Source organism: Rhineura floridana, chromosome 14, assembly GCF_030035675.1.
Source record: "Rhineura floridana isolate rRhiFlo1 chromosome 14, rRhiFlo1.hap2, whole genome shotgun sequence".
NCBI classification, from domain to species: Eukaryota; Metazoa; Chordata; class Lepidosauria; order Squamata; family Rhineuridae; genus Rhineura; species Rhineura floridana.
Genome location: NC_084493.1, coordinates 653575 through 674007, shown reverse-complemented (window position 1 = coordinate 674007; position 20433 = coordinate 653575). Strand labels below are relative to the sequence as shown.

Genomic DNA, 20433 nt, shown 5'->3' with positions numbered 1-20433 from the left:
GCAGAGAAAGTTAGAAAACTGTAGAACAGGAAGACCAAGAGCAGAGAGCACTTCTTCTTTTTGGAGGGGGTCATCCTTTGGCCCCGATAGCCAAGCAGATCAAAAGGCAAAAGGTGGGCTTGGGGAGGCTGGCTGGCTCCCCCTCGCACACCCCCTCCCCATTAAGAATCCCCACCTAACCCAGACCTGGGGGGGGTCTGGAAGGGCCCACTGCGCCCCCACTCCTCACCTGCGCTAAGAGGAGCCACGCAAGGCCTGCCAAGCGCTGCTTATTGCACACCTCGTTCAGCGAGAGGAGAGTGGTGGCGGTGGGGTTCTGTGGGGCTGGGAACGGGGGACAGAGGAGGAGAGAAGCTCTGTGGGGAGGAGGGAGAGAAAAGGAAACTTGGCCAGGGCCGGAGAGAGAGGAAGTGCGAAAACAAAAGCGAGATAAAAGGGGCTGCTGCTGCTGCTCTCGCTCTCCCTCCTCTGCGCCTTTCTTTTTCTCTCTCCCTTTTTCTCGGAGCTGGGTTAGGAGGGGCTGTTTTGCATCCCTTCACGTCAGCCCTGCCTCATTCCCTTCTTCCTTCCTGCTGAGAGAGAGAGAGAAAAGAGAGAGGGAACTGCGAGCGAGGAGTCGGCGGCACCCAGACCAGGACCGGCCCCAGGAGGAGAGGAGAGGCGAGGCGAGGCGGCCTCCCCTGCCCGCCTGCCTGCTTCCCCGTTACCCGTCCCCCTTGGCAAGCTGCTGCTTCGGGAGTCCTAGGGTGAGTTAGCCTCTGCCCTGGCCAGCTGAGCCAGTGCCCCCCTTCCCAGAAAGCAGAGGAGGGGGCGACGCAGAAAGCCCGCAAGCGGCCCGGTGGGTGCCCCAGCCGCTGTCTCCGTCCCCGTCCATCCCGGCGCTCTGATGCCAGGGGAGGAAGGGAGCGAGCGAAAAGAGTGATGGCGTCTGGAGAAGGGGAGAGAGAGGGAGGGAGGGAGAGAGGCGGGGAGGGGAGGACGCGCGCACAGCCGGGCTTGGACTGCGGCGCCTCTTGCTTTGCTGGGTCTCGCAGCACGTGGGGGCGCCCGCTCGAGGAGCCCCCGGCCCCGTCAGCCTGGCCGCTCGCCTGCAACTTTCCCTCCTGCTCGCTGCCTTCCTACACAAAGTTTTGCTCTGCAAAGAGCCCGTCGGGACGAAGAAGGCAGCGGCAGCGTGGGCTCGCGAGGCGCCGGCATGGAGCGGAGCCCTCCTCGGCTGGCCAGAGGCGCCCGGCGTGTTACCTGTTGCCTCTTCCGTGCACGGCCAAGGCATGGTTCCCCAACGGCCCTCAGAGGGAAGTACTGGCTCTGGCCTGGCCGCGGTGAACTTTCCCTTTAACTATCCGCCGGGTAGGATTGGAGGGGAGGGACAGTGCGACTGAGCCGACCGCTTGCACCGCCCGCTCCCCTGCCTGTGGGTTGAGGCGCAAGGTGGGCTGGGGCTGGGTTGGCAAGCCTGCCTCTTCGGACTGCAGCCCTGCAGCTTTTCTGCCTGCTGCCTTCGGCCGCCTTTGCCAAAGAGCTGTGGCTGCAAAGGAGGGGGATGCTTTGCTCTTTGTCTGCCCAGGCCCTTTGGCCATCTGTTAACTCCAACAGATGTGGATCGTTTTTCTTGACTAGTTTTGTGGACCGTCTTGTGCTGTGGTCTACCCAGATCTAGAGGGAAAAGGCTAACTAGTGGAGTCATTCCGTGCCACATCTTTGCCTGGTGCCTCCTTTGATTGCCCTGCTGAGGTCTGTGATTGTTAGATGGTTCTTAAAAATACTCTGAGACTGTGCTGCCTGCAGGATCTGCTCTTGCAGAGTGAGTTGGTTTGCTCGGCATTGGACGTCTGGGACATCAGCCCCATCCCTTCCTTGCCCATTTCTAGAACTGCCTGAAGAATGTAGTAATATTCTGATACTCTGAGGAAAACAGAGTTGGAAAAGCAGCCTGTGATGCGGTTCACAGATGGTGACCTCTCCAATGATGTTTTTTTCAAAATACTGATAAGCATGGTAAATGCTGAAGCTTTCTGACAAATGTCATGGTCCTTGCAGCACAGGCTAAACAATCTAAATTCTAACCCTGAGTGTTGCACTTGAGTATCAAGTGAGGATGCCCCAGTGGGTTGCAGCAGGCAACATGGGAAAAGTTCCTCATTGATTGTCTCCCAAGGACTTGCTCAGAGAAACCCTGTCGTAGCAATCAATCAAAGACTCACCTTTTAATCAGTGGAACTTTAGACTTCCACTCTGGGATTTGGTATGGTGCCTGTAACTCTTTCAGCCCCATTTGCAGTTTCCTGTGGCAGTAACCATTCTGTCAAGGGAAGATGGTGCTTCCTTCTTGGCATAGCTTGAAAGGAAAAGTCTGACAAGGGAGGGTGTTTCATTGCAAGGGAGCAATCCCTACAAGAATAGATACTAGAAAATGTGTTCTGCCAAAGCAAGGATTTCATTTCCCCAGAGGGACTATATTATTGTTTTGTTTTAATAATAATATTTATATGCAGCACTTCCTAATTGCTCAAAGCACTTCATGTACATGAAAGGTGGGGAACCTGTGGTGCTCTCCATAGATTAAGAATGTAAGAAAAGTCTGGTTGCTGGATCAGGCAAGAGGCCCATCTAGTCCAGCACCCTGTTCTCACAAAGGCCAACCAGATGTCTGGGAAGTCCACAAACAGGACCTGAGTGCCAGAGTGCTCTCCCAGTTCTGTACTCCCAACTCCCATCATCCTTGGCCATGCTGGCTGGGGCTGATGGGAGTTGGACTCCAACAATATCTGGAGCATTGCAGATTACCCACTACAGTATAGGCATACATTACTTCAGTAATCCCTACCCCCCATATTAGAGACAGGGAGCTGAGGCAGCAGGGAGAGAGTACTGCAGGTTAACCTCAAGAGGTCAGTATCCATTTCTTTCAGAGCTTGGAGATGATCTTTTTGCCTTTTCATATCATTGGAAGGTGATATTCCTAGGAAATACATATTCAGTTGTCTAAAAGGATGCATAACTCATACAAAAGCATGCACACATTTTCTCTCCTTTTGAAGTTCTCTTTAATCTTGCTATAGAACCTTTATAATTGGAGAGTGTTGGCAACATTTTCACGTATGGGGAAAGAACAAAGGATGTTGAAAGTTCACTGGAGACCTCTGAAATGTTTTCTCCCTGTGTTTGGGGTGCTACAAAGTTCTTGGTGTAAAATGTAAGGTGAACCAGAGAGGAGAGGGGGAGATTGTGCAGGTCTCAGCTGCAGGGTGGTGGTTCCCAGACTGCAGTGGGGAAGGGCCAATGCGGCTCAGTGGCAGAGCAGCTGCTTTGCATGCAGAAGGCCCTTCGTTCATTCTCCAGTGGCATCTCCAGGTAGGGCTGAGGAAAGGCAACTCCCTGCCTGAAGCCCTGGAGAACCCCGCACAGGACTGAGCCAAATGGGCCGTATAAGGCAGTTTCCTGTATTCCCTCTGTGGGGGAGGGGGGAGAGAGCAAAGATTCTTCAAGAGGTGGGGAAAGAAGTTCCAGGAAAAGGGAGGGTCTTGCAGCAGGCAGAGCTCTGTTAACCATGGAATCTGCAGAGAGAGAAGAAAAACATGCAGCTATGTGTGAAGATTCTGCCCTACCTGCTGAAAAGGTGGCTCCCAGGCATGGTAGGGGCTTGGGAGGTAGGCCAGGGGAGGCCTGAGAAACCTCTTTCTGTAGGAGGGCAATGTTGCATCTGACAACTGCAAGAGAAATCCAAAAAAGTATAGATCTGGATTTCCCAACCACTTGGCTCTTCTCATATAGCAAAATGGCATGGAATCTCAGGTGACAGGGTAGCTAGAGACTCTGTCTGCAAGTCTGTGCCCACTTACCTAGGAGTAAACCCCAATGAACCCAATTATACTTTTGAGGAAACCTGCAGAGGAAGGGTTCTTAGGCTTTCTACGCCCAGGCCCCATTTGAGATGGCTGAAAATTGCTAAGGCCCACCAGATGGAGGGCGAGTTTGGCATAATCAGTTGGCAATTACAGACATTTTCTACTCAAATGTAATCAATTGCTAAATTTTATGCCATAGTATTTTCCTTGTGGCAAGGCGTTTCACAGCTCAGCTTTCCACAAGCTAAGTACAGACATCAGCTCTGGAGGTATTGTGACTCAGCCACTCCATATTAGGCAGAATTTGCTCATTCAGAGACTTTTTCCTTTCCCACCAGAATACTCTCAAAGTATTTTTACTCCTCTTCTGTGATTTCTTCTCCCATTCTGCTTCCATACTCAGCTTGTACCATATTCCTGTTTCCCCAAAAGTGCCAGGTTTTTTTCATCCCCCTCATTGATCCTATTACATTCACTTTGTTCCTTGTCTAACAGCTTTCCTTCCTTACACCTTTCTTTCTATTCCCAGTTTATTTATTATTAATAAATAATAATATTTTATTTCACTTTCTAATTTCCTTCAGTACCTTCTCTGGCCCTTTACTCTCAGTGAAGGCAGTAAATTTTCCTTCCTCTTTCCTCCTCTCTCTCCCAGCATGCAAGAGGCTGCTGGTTCTAGCATCAGTGCAACCAATTGCTATGGCATGGCCAGGGGGCGGGGCAGGCAAGTGAGGAGGCACTGGGCATGTTGTGGCACTGAGGCCCATCTGAGGGTGGCCCAAGGCTCACTGCTTTAGAGGATTGTGCTCTTAGTGCATGGGAGTCCTGGTGTAGCAGGAAGGGCCTCTGTATGCAAAGGGTTAAGAAGCACTTCTTGCCTTGAAATCATCAGGCTGAGTTCTCCCAGGCAGATGTTCCACTTTCTGTTGGTCTTCAGTGATCTGCATTGGTTAAAGGTGGGGAACATAAATCAAGAATTCAGGATGTGAAACTTCCATGTAGATTTGCATTATCTTAGGTTGAGGAACAGAAACACACAAGATAAACCTCTTCTAACAACTGGAAAATGTGTAATATTGTAATTGGATTCCCAGCAAAACATTTAAAATGCTTTCTGTGTATCCTAGAATAATAGGATACTATTGGAGCAGTCAATGAAGGCATCAGATTGATCAGCAGTTAATGATGGCCATCCCAGGTGATCAAATGCAGAAATGAGGAAGGAAGGAAGGAAGGAAGGAAGGAGTGCTAGAGTTACAGAAGGAAGAATGCTTGTTCTAATTTTGTCTTTCCTGTTTCTCTCTCTGCCTTGTGTTGCCTGTGCATGTGTGCATGCCTTCGAACACAGACACATTTGTGGTGTCTTTCCACAACTGCTGCGTACTTTGGTATAATTTCCTTCGAGTTATCTCACTCCCACCAGCTTTGTAGCTGTTTTGCCCCTGAGGTTTTCCTTACTAACCTTTCCCGTTGCTTGCCCAGCCTAGAAGTACTGGGAGCTGCTCCACACGCAGCCCCCATTCCCTAGCCATGCCTGGGGGTGGGGAGGTGCGGGGGCAAGTGGCGATGGAGGGTGTTTCCATGGGAGCTGCATTCCCCTCCCAGGATCCAGCGTGCCAGCTGCTCTGTGGATCTTCTTAAAGCCCTTGAGATTAAGTGCACTTTGGTTTCTGTGCCTTCCTGGGTAACAGCACTGAAATTAAAAGGCGTGAGTCTGAGGGAGGAAAAAGGGACCATGCTTCCCTTGCAGAGGCCTTTATTCACTAAATCCACTATGCTGCTGTCTTTCTCTCAGAAACTAAAATATGGGTGCTCTGTTTTCAAACTTGCTGCCACATATGCACTTTGTTTCTTTGGATGTTGAGTATTATGCCCAGATCCACCCCTCCTCAGCCTGTTGCGTACACACACACACACCAGTGACACTCGTCTCTTTCTCTAACAATAGCATTCCCTGCTATTCTGTGCCCTCAGCATGGAGACACACACCCTCTAGGGCTATCCTGAGCTCAAGGTTTGATCTGGATGTCATCTCTGACAGGCTGTCCATTGTGTGTGAACTTTTCTTCCTTTTTCAAAAGCTTGATCATAAAATCCAGCTTGGGACAGTGCGGAACAAGCAAAAGTTTTGTCGGAAATGTGCAAGAATGTTTTTAACGCCCAAAGTAAGACACACTCCAGCAGGTCTTTTTGTCTTACGAGCTGTTTGTCTGGCATTGTGCCTCTGATGTTCAAGGTCAGTTCCTTAGTGCTTACAACACCTTTCATTTGTCGTTACATGTATATCCCACCTTGTCTCCAAGGAGCTCAAGGTGGCGTTCATGATTCTCCTCTCCCCATTTTATCCTCACAGCAGCCTTGTGAGGTAGGTTAGGCTGAGAGACAGTAACTGGCCCAAAGTCACCCAGTGAGCTTCATGGCCAAGTGAAGATTTGAACCCTGATCTCCCAGGTTGTGGTTATTCTTCAGTATTAGGGTTGCAGAACTGGGCCTCAAGATTGTGAAGGTCATGTCCCTGGAGGAGCAAAGAACATCAGAAGAACCTTACTGGATCAGACCAAGGATTCATAGAATCAGAGAATAGCAGAGTTGGAAGGGGCCTATAAGGCCATCGAGTCCAACCCCCTGCTCAATGCAGGAATCCAAATCAAAGCATTCCTGACAGATGGCTGTCCAGCTGCCTCTTGAATGCCTCCAGTGTTGGAGAGCCCACTACCTCTCCAGGTCATTGGTTCCATTGTCGTATGGCTCTAACAGTTAGGAGGTTTTTCCTGATGTCCAGTCGAAATCTGGCTTCCTGCAACTTGAGCCCACTATTCCATGTCCTGCACTCTGGGATGATCAAGAAGAGATCCCGGCCCTCCTCTGTGTGGCAGCCTTTCATGTGCTTGAAGAGTGCACTCATATCTCCCCTCAGTCTTCTGATTCATTCATCTCGTTCGGTGCTTCCAGACTTTTTTCCCCATGGACTACTTGAAAATTGTTGTGGGTCTTAGCAGACCACTTAATGATTCTTCTGCCTGTTGAAGCAATTGTAATGAGCTGTGCTAGATGCTGTATGGTTTACCATCAAATCCAGATTAAATGTCTTCATTCTCGCCTCCCTTTAACTTTGCTGCTCATCTTCTCCACTCTTTTCAAGTGCCTCCCCCCCCCATCTCTTTTGGTCCGTCCTGCTCACTTTTCAGGCAGGCTGGCAGGTTCTACAAACAATGGGGCAGCAGCTGCACCAGCTGTTCACGGCCACTGCTCCCACCATAGACCACCTGGATGAAGAAGTTGTCTGCGGACCACAGTTTGGAAAGCCCCGATCTAGTTCAATGTCCTGTTTCCAGCAGTAGATCCTGCCATGCCCCCAAGCCCCATCATGAAGGTTGGAGTTCTTTTTTGTTGCCTGCCCCTACCTCAGCAACATGGAGATACCAACAGCAAATAACAGTTGATGGGTTTCTCTCTCCCATGAATCTTCCCTCCCTGCGGCTTCTTAGGCAATGAATTCTGTAGTTTTAACTATGGCTTGTGAAAGGAAGTTCTCCCTTTTGTCTGTCCTGACTCTACTGACAATCGATATAATTGGTTCAATTTCTGTGGGGAGGTTTCTGGGAAATTTCAAATTGGAAATTTTCCCACTGCCCTAAATTGGTTGAGATCTGACTTAGCATGTTTATTGATTTATCTTTAGTAAACAAATGAAAGCAAAATGGCATGTTAATTTTGTGTGTTGTATAAATGTCTCTAAAGTTTTTCCAAAAGCCAAGAGTTGCTGAACTGAAATATGGGTAGGGGGTAAATCCACAAAACACACTTGCAGCACAATCATTTATTCAAGTTGGGCCAAGTGGAGACAATAGGATATGGCGGAAGCCGCACTATGCTGAGATACAACTCCACCACTGGAGATAACGCCAACATGTCTGCATCACTGGCACAACTGCACCAGCGTAAGGCCCCAAACAATGCAGAGATGTGGGTGGAACTGGGGAGGAGCAGAATTAAAGCACTCCAGACCCTGTTCTAGCCCCAATGCCAGCTACAGGACCGTTGTGAGTGAAATGTGGACTAGGTGGACTGGGGTAAGAACAATTGTTCCCCATACCCTCCTGCCCCATTTGCATTGCCACAGCATTGGATAGGATTTGGCATAACTGCACATCATCACAGCACACCAACATCAGTATTGAAACTCCAGGCGGAGAGACCGCAACTCAGCTGACAGGACATAGGGCATGAGGCTTTATTGCTCTGGTCTCGTGTCATGCATATAGGGGAAGAGTGAACGCTTTTTTACCAGACCTTTTACAAATACTTTGCCTTGGGACTCCAGGCCCAAACACACCTCCAACTAATCCTGGGAAGGCCAGAACAAAGCACCCCCACAGGTGAACTACAAACTATAAGTCCTGCAGCTGCATCTCCCACCCTGGCATCCAGCCCCCACTCTCTCGCCAGGAGGAATAGTGGGGCATAGCATCTCCCACCCAGGTGGCGCAAGGGCCAGCACATAGGAACGCTCTCTTGGAGGAAGCCGCTGTCGGGGCCTTGTGTTTTCCAGCCATCGCTGCTCCTGCTCAGCCACTCGAGGCACTTTTATCTTGCAGGATCACAGCTGGGATGCAGGGAGCAGGATGAACAGCAGCTGCCCGTGCAGGAGTTGCCTGCAAGCCCCTATGGCCGAGCGGGGTAAGTATGGCCTCTTGCTGACTGCCGCCTTTCCTTAGGGGAGACTATGGGTTGTATTCAGCTAAGTTCTACTCAGATTAATTTCAGTTGGTCTCTTCTAAGTTAGTCATGTCTTAACTTCAGTGGGTCTGAGTAGAACTAGCATTGAGTACCACCCTGAGGCAAGGGGACCGGATGGCACCACTCAGTCACCTCCTCAAACACACCACCTCTGCATCCAGGAAGAGGGAGCCCTCGTTCCAGTTGCCAGCCACTGATCATGACTCTCTCTCCCTCAACAGCCTTTTAGCAGAGGAAGAGGATTGCGGGCCCCTCTCCATGCAAGCTCCTAGGAAGGCTACACCTGCTGAAGGTCACTCTCTGTCGCAGCTGTTGAACTGCCTGCTTTTTCACCTGACCACCTTCTCCTCCGCACCACTGGTGGCAGGGACTGGAGCTCTTCTTCCGGTTCCTCTGTAAGGTTGCCAGCCTACTTGCCCCAGTCAGGCTCTTGCACCATTGCTGTCTTCATGACAAACCAGCAACAGGTGATGACATCCCTCGTTTAGAAATGGAGTTGTAAGGAACATGAGATCTGCTACTTTGCTGTCTGTCACACAAACATTAAAAATACAGGAGCTGTCCTGGGGCCACCAGTAGGAAACTCCATGCCTGTTGTCTGTTCTTTCACACCCTCCCCTCACAAAATCCCCCAAAGGCTATTCAATAAAGGCTGTAACTTTGCTACGTGTGGTGCTTCTCTGTTGCTAAGCACCCCCCACCTGCCGTCCCAGTTCAGTCTTGCTTCAGCGGGCCTCAGGACAGGAGTGGGACCAGGAGCCTTGTTGCTGACAGAGCTCAGTGCTAGTGAACCTTTCTACTTTCTGCTCACTCTGGTTGCAGACATCGTTGGGGGTCAGGCCTCAGAGTGCACAGGGAAGGGCTGTAGCCGTGGTAAGGCATCTGCCTTGCATGCAGAAGGTCCCTGTGTCTCCAGCAGAACTGGGAATGCCCCAGGACCGAAACCCTGGTGAGCTGTTGCCAGTCAGTGTAAACAACACTGGGCTAGATGGACCAGCATTCTGACTTGGTATAAGGCAACCTCCTGTGTTCTTAACTGGGTGAGTGCTGCTACCATGGTATATGAGGCAGTCAGTTGGGCTGAAAGTAACATGAGGGGTGATAACCAGTAGTCCAGGGCTGTCAGAGAATCGGTGTAGCAGCAGGGCGAGAGTTGCATGGGTGGGCACTATGTGCTGCCTTCAATATTGGGCAGCATGCCTCTGGGCGCCAGCTCCTGAGGAGCATGAATGGGGACAAAGTTATTGTGTGCATCTGGTTGACCCCTTGTGAGAACACGTTATGGATGCTGGCCTAGATAGGCCTTTGGTCTGGTCCAGCCACAGCTCTACTTCCATTGTGCCTGGCAGGTGACGTGCAGGGTGGGACAGGGAGATGTCCTGCAGGTGCCCCCCCGTGAATTAATTAGCTCCTGTTTCTGGCTGACATGGGGATGTTGCCATGCCACCTCTTTGATGTCACCATATCATGCCTGTGGCCTCCATGTAAGAGGCCATGAGACGGACACCAGCAGTGTGGCCATGCTTGCTCTGTTTGCTGGTCCTTTTGGAGCATGGTGCTTCTCCCGTCCAGTTCTGAGTCTGGGTTCTGGAATATGGATACTTTAGTGACAATGTTCAGTCTTCCCTCCCTGCATCACTGGAGTATAGGATTGCTCTGTAGGTGCTGTTTAAATGATATATTCAAACAGATTCAAATGGTTACTTGGATATACTTTTTCTCCCTCTCTCCAATAAAAATAATTCCATTTTCTCCATTTTAGAGTTCTCTGTTACACTTGTCCCCAACCTGGAGGTACAACTCCCATCAGTCCCCCCTGAATGTTTTGGAGTGAAGCTCCCATCTGCTCCAGCCGACATGGCTGTGTTCCTGTCAGTTCCAGCATCCCACAGCTGCACTGGCAGGTGCTGATGGAAGCCAGAGTCAAAAACATTGGAGGGTACCCGGTTGGGGAAGGCTGTTCTAGTATGTATGCCCGGGTTTTCCAAACTAGGCTTTTATGAATGCAGTAGAGCTGGGAAGAGTGCTGGTTTGACTGTGTTCTTGGCGAATCCATGGCGGTGGCGCCTTAGCTTCTAGGTAACTGCCTACAAACAATGGTGTGTGCGCGCACGCAGGTGCTTGTTCTGGCAAAAATGAAGGGAAGGAATGAACCAACAAAGGTGTGCTGGGAAGCTTCCAGCTACTTGGGAATCGCTGTCCCAGTGGCTCAGGAGGGGTAGCCCTGCTCTGCTGATCACTACCTCTTTTTTCCCCCTGAATAAACAGTGGAGATCTAAAAAACAAATCTGGAAACTTGTTTGGCTTCTGGGAGTCTCCTGAGTTTGGTAGATCTCAGTGTGATGGCTCAAGTGATGCAGTTTTTTGTGCACATTCTTGCTGATTTGAAATGCTTTCTAGACTTCTTTCAGCTATCTTTCTGCAGAGAAGTTGGTGCTGTTTTTCAAGTCTGAGAGCATGCAATTAATTTTTAAGATGGGAAACCAAATCTCAGTGTCTTGTGAAGTTCAGTATCGGTCAGAGCTATCTAGAAAGGGATTGCATAGTGACAGGCAAGGCTGACGCTATTTGCACTGGGTCATCAAGGACAGAACACTCCATCTCCAAAGAGTTTTCCACACACAGATTCCCTCCCCTTCTGTGGCCTGGATCTTACCTGCTTCGGTTTAGACCTCCCCCCCCCCCCCCGTTGGGCTTAGCACTGTGGAGGATGGGCTGGAGGAAGGAAGTCTAGTCCAGTATTGTGAAAGGGGCTTCCCTCAGGAGAGGGGCTTTGTCTTTGCTGGCAGAGGGCTATGGCTTCAGAGGACGCACCTTCCTTGTGCATGTTTCTAACACTTTATCACAGAGAGTTCAGGTCTGGGGTAATAAAGCGGAGACTGTTATTCATAGTAGAACACCCACAGGAAGTTAAAAAGATAAGGTGCACACACCTTGTAGGTGACCTGGCTTGCCATATTCTGCCTGGCCGACTTGAGGAGCATCTCCCTCAGAAGCTGTTGGCAACAGGGCTAACTTAAGAGGCAGCGCGGGTGGCATCCTGCTGTGGAGGGGTGAAAATAAGAGCCACAACAGACTGGCTTAGTAATGCAGTGTAAGAAATTGCTTTTCACTGTTTTTGTACACTTACATAAGCCAACTAATGGTTTATGATTTCTGTTTCAAAAACTAGTCCTCAATTGTCTAAGATATTGCCCTCCAGGCTGTGGTCACTGGTTTCCACTGCTTGAGTTACAGACCCCTCCGAGGCCCCAGCCTTGCCACTTCCCAAAACCCAATGTGAGCAATCTTGCAACTGGTGCCACTTTTTAATGGTGGTGCTCTTGGATGCAAGTCAGCTCTGTTCTTGTGAGCCCTGTCCCCATTGCCTTACCCTTGAGGAAAGGACAGTTGCTTCCTGAGAGAACCCTTCCAAAGTTGACCAGTAGATCACTGTTTTCCACCCATTGACCAAACAGCACTGGTCCAGTTTGAATAAACAAAGTATTGAGAGGTTGTCCCAAAGGATTTGCGCTGTTTTGGCTGCTTGAGGGTTTCAGCTCTCTTCACCAAGCAGCAGGCCTCATCTCCCCACAGCCACACACACAGGGTCAGTGGAAAGCAACTCGTTCCCTGACAGGTCCAAGGCTGGATGTTGCTCACGACAGGTCAGTTTCCTTTGCCTCTGACAAAGCATTTCTCTTTCTGGGAGGCTTTGTTTGTTAAAGCAGAAGCTTCCCTCTTAAAGTATATCCCCCCCATTGGAGTGTGTGTGTTTCAAGCAAGGATTCTTACTAGTAGCTTCACTTTTCATTTGGCCAGATTTATTTTCTGCTAGGTGGAGAATCAATGTTCCTTTCCTCTGCCTCTGCTGGAAAGAGGGAGAATATAAAAGAGAGAGAGAGGATTTTTACACTGTGGTGGTGATTGGCACAGCCTGTGAATCAGGGGTCATTTTGTATAGCTGCTTCTTTTCAAACATTCTCTCTCTCTCTCTCCTTCCATGCACAATCTATTCAGCCTAGAAGCATTCTTTCTTTTCAGAGCTTTTCTGCCTGCCTCTCTCTCTCTCTGTCCCTCCCCCCCTCCTTTATTTTTCATCTCCTTTCATTCTGTTTCTCTCCACCACCACCCCCAGAGGCTCCGTTTTCCCCCTTTCCTCCTTCCTCTATTCAGTTCTCCTTTTTTCTTTCCCCCTTTTCTTTCTTTCTTTCTTTTTTTTTTTTGGTTGCTGTTTAAATAGCTCTTCTATTTTCAGAGAGGACAGGGAACATGCAGGAAGAGAAGTAGCTTCAGAAAGGAGGAACTTGAAAGTCTTTCTCCATTTATTTCAGCAAAAGTTGTTTTTCCAGCAAGACAACTGGAGGGTCTTTTTGAAGAGACCTTTGTAAGACAGAAAGGTACCTCTCTGTCTCTTGTTTCTGCCTTTTCTCCCACAAACAACCCAACCCAAATAATTCCCAAAATGTTCATGAATGATCACATCTCCGTAAACGTGCTCAGCTGTACTTCTTTCTATCTTCAGTTGCCCTGGACCTTTGATGCAGAGACTAGAATTGCAAGAAGAGCAAGCTGTGTTTCTGGAAAGACCCCATCAATGCCCCCTTGGCAACTTCTGACATCATCCACCAGTGCTTAAGATGGAATTGTTTCTTTTCATTCTGCACTGAGAATTGTGGGATGCAGGGCCCACCAGAATGCTGTGCACTGTCTTCAGGACAGTTTGACCTTCTCAGTGAACCCGAGAGCTTAGGGACTGTGGATGTTGAGACCATCAACTGGGTCTCTCTGTTAAGGCACAGAATGATTCTATGGAAAGCAGCATTGAAGATAATATGGTGTGCATTCTTTAACTTGTAGACCTCCAGATGTGTATCGCTTAAAGTGTTGACTAGTCCCAAGTAGCCATGTTAATCAGAATTTAGTAATTAGACCCTTTGTAATTAGTAATACAGACCCTTTGTTCATTACAATGACTTCTTGAATTTCGTCGCTGAATCAGTGCCTCTTGGTAGTAATTGCCTTTCGTCTTGGGGAGAGGATGTAAATTCTTCATTTCTAATGCAGAGGATCAGGCTTGCAGATGATGGGACTGCTGCATCCAAGGGCAGCAAACTGTGCTTGAATTTGGTAATATCTTTAGAGGGGAGCCAAGTTCTTGTGTGTAAGCCCATGTCCAGGTGACCTCAAGCTGGAAAACCTTTGCTACAAGAGAGCTTTGCCCTTTCCCAGATGGTTCATCTGTCAACCTTTCCCCAAACTGGTGCTCTTCAGATGTTTTGGACTACAGCTCCTGTCAGCCCCAGCACCATGTGCCTTTGCTGACTGGGGCTGATGCGAGTTGTAGTCTTGCATCAGCCATCTTCCTGCTCCATCTTTGTGAGGAAGAGTGGAGCATGAGAGAGCATTGATCAAGAAATGTAGAGGAATCACCCGGGAAATGGAACAACAGGAGCCTATGTTTGACTGCTCTTGGAAGCAAGAGCGCTGGGCAAGGTGGGCCTTTGGCCCAGTCTGGCAAGCCAACTTAGGATGCTGATGCTGGCATTCATAGTCAGGCATAAAAAGTGTGAGGAGAGGCTGATCGGTGGGAACGCTTCTTTCCATGAATGAGATGTTGTCAAAAGTTAGGCGGGTGCAGAGCACCTGCTTTATATAAAAGGTGCAGCCATCTCTGGCGCCGGGGCAAGCACCTGCACCAAGGTTGGCTGTGTGATTATAGTGAGGCCATTCTTTCTGTGAGAAGGGATTCTGGCTGTCCCTGCATGGCAGTTTCAAACATGTAGATCTGGCTGCTTTCCCGGAGGTTGGCCTGCTGAGAGGGGAGGGTTCTTCCAGAGGTGGGGAAGGGGCCTGCTTGGGAGGTCAACCAAATGCTTCTGGGCCCTGAAGAGGGAAGTGGCCAGTGAGAAGGGATGGAGTTTAAAGAGAGAGAGACAGAGACACCCCCCCAAATACGGCTAGTGGAGTCAGACTCAGAAGGGCTTTCTTAAGTGTGATTCAAATCTAATGTCACCTGGAAGCAGATGGGACATGAGAGGTGATGAAAGGAGACTGGGAGGGGGGGATACAGAAGGAGATTGGGAGATTGATGAAAGAGGGGAAGGGAGAGATAAGAGAGGCACACAGTACTGAACCATCAAGCTGAGAGGCGTTGCTAGGGAAACGGAGAGAGAAAGGGAGAAGAAGCAAGAATCGGAAATGGAAGGGAAGTGGGTGGAGAAGGAGGGGGGCAGGCAGTGGGCTTTAAAAGCAGGGGGGAGAAAAGCAGGTGGATTTTGAACCCTGGAGTGGCTGGACAGCCCTCCCTCCCCCCCCCCATAAGCTGCCCATCTCCATGGCCACCAACTCCAGGTGGGCCTCTCATCTGGCCGCTTTACTCAGATTGCTGCCAGGATGTGTGGCTGGCAGAGAAGCAGCTGCCGTTGCCACCAGCCTTCAGCTTGGCTTGGGCATTAATGGCTGCCCCGTGGGGAGGAAATCAGTGCCGAGGCCCCTTTGCTTGTGTGGTGGCCCATTGGGTGAAGGTGTGCTCCACAGCAGCCCCTCCTCGCCTTGTGGCAGAGCTTGTGTGGGAAATGGGTCAGGCAAGGAGGCTGGCCTGTGGGCCGCCCACTGGGCCTCTTCTGCTCATCCCCGGGTGACATGAGGGGGCCCAGCGTTGCCTTGCTGCGCTTGCTGCCATTGCCCCCTCCCCTCACCCTGCAGCCCCCATCCTCCCTCCCCTCCCCTTTGTCTCTGCCTCCTCCACACACTGCGCCTGCCTTGCTCTCTTCTCCTCCCCTTGCTTGCAGTTCTCTCCTCTGCACCAGCCACCCCCACCCCAGGGGTTAAGAGCGTCCATCTCTGCAGGCAGCTCTGGCTTGTTTCTTTCCAAAGATTCCAGATTAGGAATTCCTGACCTTCGTCCTTCTCCCTTTGCCCAGGGCTAGCCCCAAAGGCTTGCTGGGCTTTCTGCTGGAAGCACAGGGGGCCTGGCTCTGCACTGGGGGCCAGGAAAGCTGTTCTGCCTCCCAAGTCCACCAGCCCCCCTGGGGGAAGGCACGGTGCCCTCCATTGGCTCCAAGGCAGAAGGGGATGGAGGGCTTGATGGGTTGCGTGGCTGCCTCTGGGCCCCAGGAGTGCCACCTTGTTGCTAGCCTCTCTCAGGCTCTCTGCTTCTCTCTGTCGCTTTCTGGTGCATCCCAGCCACCCACAGGGCCCAGCGTGAGAGGGCGGGCTCAAAGGTCTCATCCTCTCCAAGGCCTGAGTCCTGCCTGCTTCCTTCCCAAGAGAGGGGGCCACTCTGCCCTTACTTGCGGGATGGACTCTCGCCACGGCGGGTGGTGGCATCAGGCTGCCTGCTCTTTCTAGCTTGCTCCTAGCCTCAGAGGTGCAGAATCTGCCCTGGCAGGCAGAAGGCCTTTTGTTTGGCTCCCATATAGAAGGCCACAGAATTTTGCTATGGCTTCAGCTCCTACACTAAATGCATGGCAAAGGAACCTTTGTACAGGGCTGTGTGGAATGTGTATTCTCTACTTCGTTTAGACGTCTCCTAAAACACCTTGTTTCGGATAGGCCTTGGCAATGTGAATTTATTTTTTACCAACCGGTATTTATTGATGGTTTTACTGACTTTTATTGACCTTACTGTAATTTTGTGTATCGCCTTGCTGTATTTTTATGAAAATGCAATCCATAAGTATTTCAGTGAGTTAAATATTAGTCTTGGGAAATGGGAAGGAGCTATGAAGGATATGGATGTCCAGGCTGGCTATTTGGCATCCCCACCCTTCCTCATTCTGCCTTTGAGACTCTCTGTCTTGTAGGCAGGTTTTGCCCAGATGTTCAGGAGGCCAAAATACTTATTTAGCTCCAAAACCTCCTTTTCAAACACTACAAAGTATTAGATGTTTTCAGATTCTGGGATCCACCCTCTGGTGCCACTTTCTTTTTAGAGGGTATCCCCAGAGTAGATGCCACGTCCCTCTGCCATGATAGTGGAGCAACCAGCCAGGGCAGCACCTGTTGTACAGTTGTGCTCATGCAGGACTCGAGGCCACTGGATTCTCTTGGTCTACACTCAGCCTCCTGCTTGGCCAGTGAGCTAATGGCTTCTCTTTCTTGTTCCTGCAGACGCAGAAGGTGTGCTTGATGGTGTGAGACATGGAACACTTTGCCCACTCTGGAACACAGACGGATGCCGTGGTGGTGCTCTCTCTAGCCCAAGCAGCCGTCCTGGGCTTGGTAACTGAGAATGAGTTCTTTGGAGCCACCGTCAGTCCTGGAGGTTTCTTCTCCAGCTTCGCAAGCAAGCTCGACGGCATCACAACGGTTGGGTTGAAGCAGCCAGAGAGCAACTGCTTGCCAGAGAACGAAGGCCAAGGCCAGGCAGAGACACCTGAGGAGGAGGAGGAGGAGGCGGCGGCGACAGCAGAGGTTTCCTTCGGCAAACACGCTCGGAGGAGGAAGCGCCCCCCTGTGAGGCTGGTGCCAAAAGTGAAGCCCGAGAAAGGGGAGGTGGGACAGGAAGAGGGAGAGTATGAGCCATCCGTTGCACGCGAGGGCAAGGGAGAGCAGGCAGGCGGCCATCCCACGGGCCCGGAGGAGCCCAGTTGTGAGCAGACTCTGCAGAGCAGTGCCACCAAGATGATTGACCTCAGCATGTTCCACAGGAAGCCTCAATACCTCCGCCACCTTCAGCGCCAGGAGCAGCAGGAAGTGCCCCTGGGCGGATGCGAAGAGGGGCTCCCCAGCCCTCCCCTGGCCAGCCTGGATGGCACTGCAGGGAGCCCAGAGGCTTTTCCCAATGACTGTGGCTTCCCGGGCAGTGCTGGCCCCCCACCCCCCTTGATCGATGTGGGGGGTCACGTGCCACGCTTTCCTCCAGGGCAAGGCAAGAGCGAGATGGGCTTTGTGTGGCAGGAGCCGATGGACTTTGAGGCGGAGGCCCCCGGCGAGCACAGCAAGAAGATGCAGCTGGACCGCCTGGACATCAACGTCCAGATTGACGACTCGTACCTGGTGGAGAAGCGGTGGCAGTGCCGCCTCTGTGAGAAGTCCTACACGTCCAAGTACAACCTGGTGACCCACATCTTGGGCCACAACGGCATCAAGCCCCACTCCTGCCCCCACTGCAGCAAGCTCTTCAAGCAGCCCAGCCACTTGCAGACCCACCTGCTCACGCACCAGGGCACCCGGCCCCACAAGTGCCAGGAGTGCCACAAGGCCTTCACCCAGACCAGCCACCTCAAGCGCCACATGCTCCTCCACTCCGACGTCAAGCCCTACAGCTGCCGCTTCTGCGGCCGCGGCTTTGCCTACCCCAGTGAGCTGAAGGCCCACGAGGGCAAGCACGAGAGCGGCCGCTGCCACGTCTGCGTGGAGTGCGGCCTGGACTTCTCCACGCTTACCCAGCTCAAGCGCCACCTGGCCACCCACCAGGGGCCCACCCTCTACCCATGCCCAGAGTGCAGCAAGTCTTTCCACTACCGCAGCCAGCTGCAGAACCACCTGCTCAAGCACCAGAACGTGCGGCCCTTTGTCTGCACCGAGTGCGGCATGGAGTTCAGCCAGATCCACCACCTCAAGCAGCACTCGCTGACCCACAAGGTAGGCCGGGCAGCGGAGGAGCAGCACCCCGGAGGCAAAGGGGCCGGGCCTGGTGGGGCTGTGGGTGGCAGGGAGCTTCTCTCCCCATGCACGGCCTTCAGGGTCTTTGAAGGGGAGGAAGTGCGTCCGTGTGTCTGGAGTGCCTTGAGATGGGGACGTCGACACCCAAAGGGCTGCTCCTTAGTCGGCTTGCCCTTTTTGGAAGTGCAATTGTCCCTAGTCACCAGTTCGCCTGGCTTCTGCCACCATTTGGGCTAAAACTGCTTCCACGGGAAGGAAGGAGGCTCCAAAATGCTCTGGTCTCTTTCCCCTGCTCGGAAAGCCCCACATTGCTACTAAGAACAAAGTCACCACGGGCAGCCCTGTTCTTCTTGGGCAGAAGTGGGATTGGGGGGCTGTAGTGTCCAGCTACATGCCTGCTGTTGTTTTCAGGGCGTGAAAGAGTTCAAGTGCGAAGTGTGCGGGCGAGAGTTCACGCTGCAGGCGAACATGAAGCGCCACATGCTGATCCACACCAGCGTGCGCCCCTACCAGTGCCACATCTGTTTCAAGACCTTTGTGCAGAAGCAGACGCTCAAGACCCACATGATCGTGCACTCGCCTGTCAAGCCCTTCAAGTGCAAGGTAGGGGGCGGGGGCACGGCGGAGGAAGGGATGAGAACAGCCCAAGTTTAGGGCTGCCAGTGAGGTGGGGTGGCATGGCAGAGCCTGCAAAGGCTGAGCAGCCCTGGAAGAGGGCAGGGGATCTCCCAGAGGCTCAGTGGCCATTTCCCGAACACCCGATGCCCCCACAGCCATTCCATTTCTGCAGGCTGCCTGTGTAAAGCCAGGAGTGACTTGGCCAAGGCCTTCCGGAGCTCAGCTTGGGATGGCTCCTGGCTCACGGCCTACAGCTGTTGGCCTGGAGGGGCTGGGATGGATCTGAGCTGGTGAATAAATAAATAAAAACCCGCCGTCCAAACTGCGAGCCTTGGCTGACGTCCACTCTGCCCCCTTTTCCTCCAGGTATGTGGGAAATCCTTCAACCGCATGTACAACCTCCTGGGCCACATGCATTTGCATGCAGGCAGCAAACCCTTCAAGTGCCCGTATTGCTCCAGCAAGTTCAACCTGAAGGGCAACCTCAGTCGGCACATGAAGGTCAAGCACGGGGTGATGGACATCAGCCTGGACAGCCAAGGTAGGTGGGGAGGAGCCAGTCTGAGGCCCCGCCCAGGGCAGCTCTTCTCTTGTGTGGCAGCGCCCTCTGCGGGCCATCACAGGACTTCTTTCCAGCCAGGGAGGTTCTTGGGGCTGGGGCCGAGTCAATGCCACAGCTGTCCCAGCACTGCTACCCAGGAGCTGCTCACAGCCTGTCCTGCGTTGTCCCCCTTAGATCCCATGCTGGAGCTCACAGGTGCTGATCATTCAGAGCTGGACGGACAGCAGGAGATGGAGGACTACGAGGAGGAGGAGGACCCATATCGCTATGGGGCGGTAGTGGGAAACCCTGCCAGCGAGTCTGCCTTGGCAGAACAAGCCATGAAGGAAATGGCCTACTACAGCATGTTGTAGCTGAGGGGGGAGGGGGAGGCAGGTGCCCCCACTCTCTCCAGAAAGCTCTGCTTGAGCTGCAGAGAACTGGGGTGGTGGTGCGGGGAAGAGGCCCTGCCTCGCTAGCTGTTTAGCCCTGCACTGGATCTGTGGGAGTTTCTTCACTGCCCCCCCCGCAGCCCCCTTGACTGGGCTCTGGTTCTCTGATGGGCTGCCAGTACTTTCATTTGCAGCCTGAAAGGACCAGGGACCACCCTTGCCTTAGCCTACCTCCCACAGCACCCAGCACAAAGGCTCCCTCCCTCCCTGGAGTAGAAGGTCCCCTTGGGGTGCTGAAATGGGCCAGGACCAGCCAGACTGGATCCGTTCCTGTATGTTTCTTCTACAAACTACCTCTGCCCTGCACCAAAAGAAAAGAAGTGACCCAGGGCAGGGGGCCTGCCCAAAACACCTATGGGCACAGAGTGCCCCTTCACCCACCCCTGGCAGAACAGCTCAAGTCAGCCTGCTGCGCAGACCGTCCCTGTGCAGTCTGTGGCCGTCGTAAATTATTATGCCCCACTTGCGCGTGCGTAGATCTACTGTGTTTATTTTCTGTTCTAAAGAAGTTCAGCAATAAATGAATATTCTTTGGCAGAAGGACCAGGTGGCGGCTGCTGCTGCTGGAGGAGGAAAGGGTCCAGGGGATGGAGAGATGCAAGGGCTGGGAGCACCTTTCCCCAGGCAACGGCACTGGCAGCAA

At 52.0% G+C, this 20433-nt stretch overlaps 1 protein-coding gene across 4 annotated transcripts; it reads left to right on the top strand.

The window, feature by feature from the left end:
- Nucleotides 1-346: 346 nt before the first annotated feature.
- Nucleotides 347-20330, top strand: ZNF710 (zinc finger protein 710). Of its 4 annotated transcripts, XM_061595261.1 has the most exons (7): nucleotides 347-746; nucleotides 8447-8528; nucleotides 8810-9055; nucleotides 16683-18158; nucleotides 18591-18782; nucleotides 19164-19338; nucleotides 19534-20330. In XM_061595261.1, exons 4-7 carry the CDS (start codon nucleotides 16713-16715, stop codon nucleotides 19710-19712), a joined length of 1992 nt encoding a protein of 663 aa, XP_061451245.1. In that variant the 5' UTR covers nucleotides 347-746; nucleotides 8447-8528; nucleotides 8810-9055; nucleotides 16683-16712; the 3' UTR covers nucleotides 19713-20330. The 4 variants fall into 4 exon arrangements, with proteins under 4 accessions (XP_061451245.1, XP_061451246.1, XP_061451244.1 ...); XM_061595262.1 differs by lacking the exon at nucleotides 8447-8528; XM_061595260.1 differs by lacking the exons at nucleotides 8447-8528; nucleotides 8810-9055.
- The last annotated feature ends 103 nt before the right edge of the window (nucleotides 20331-20433 follow it).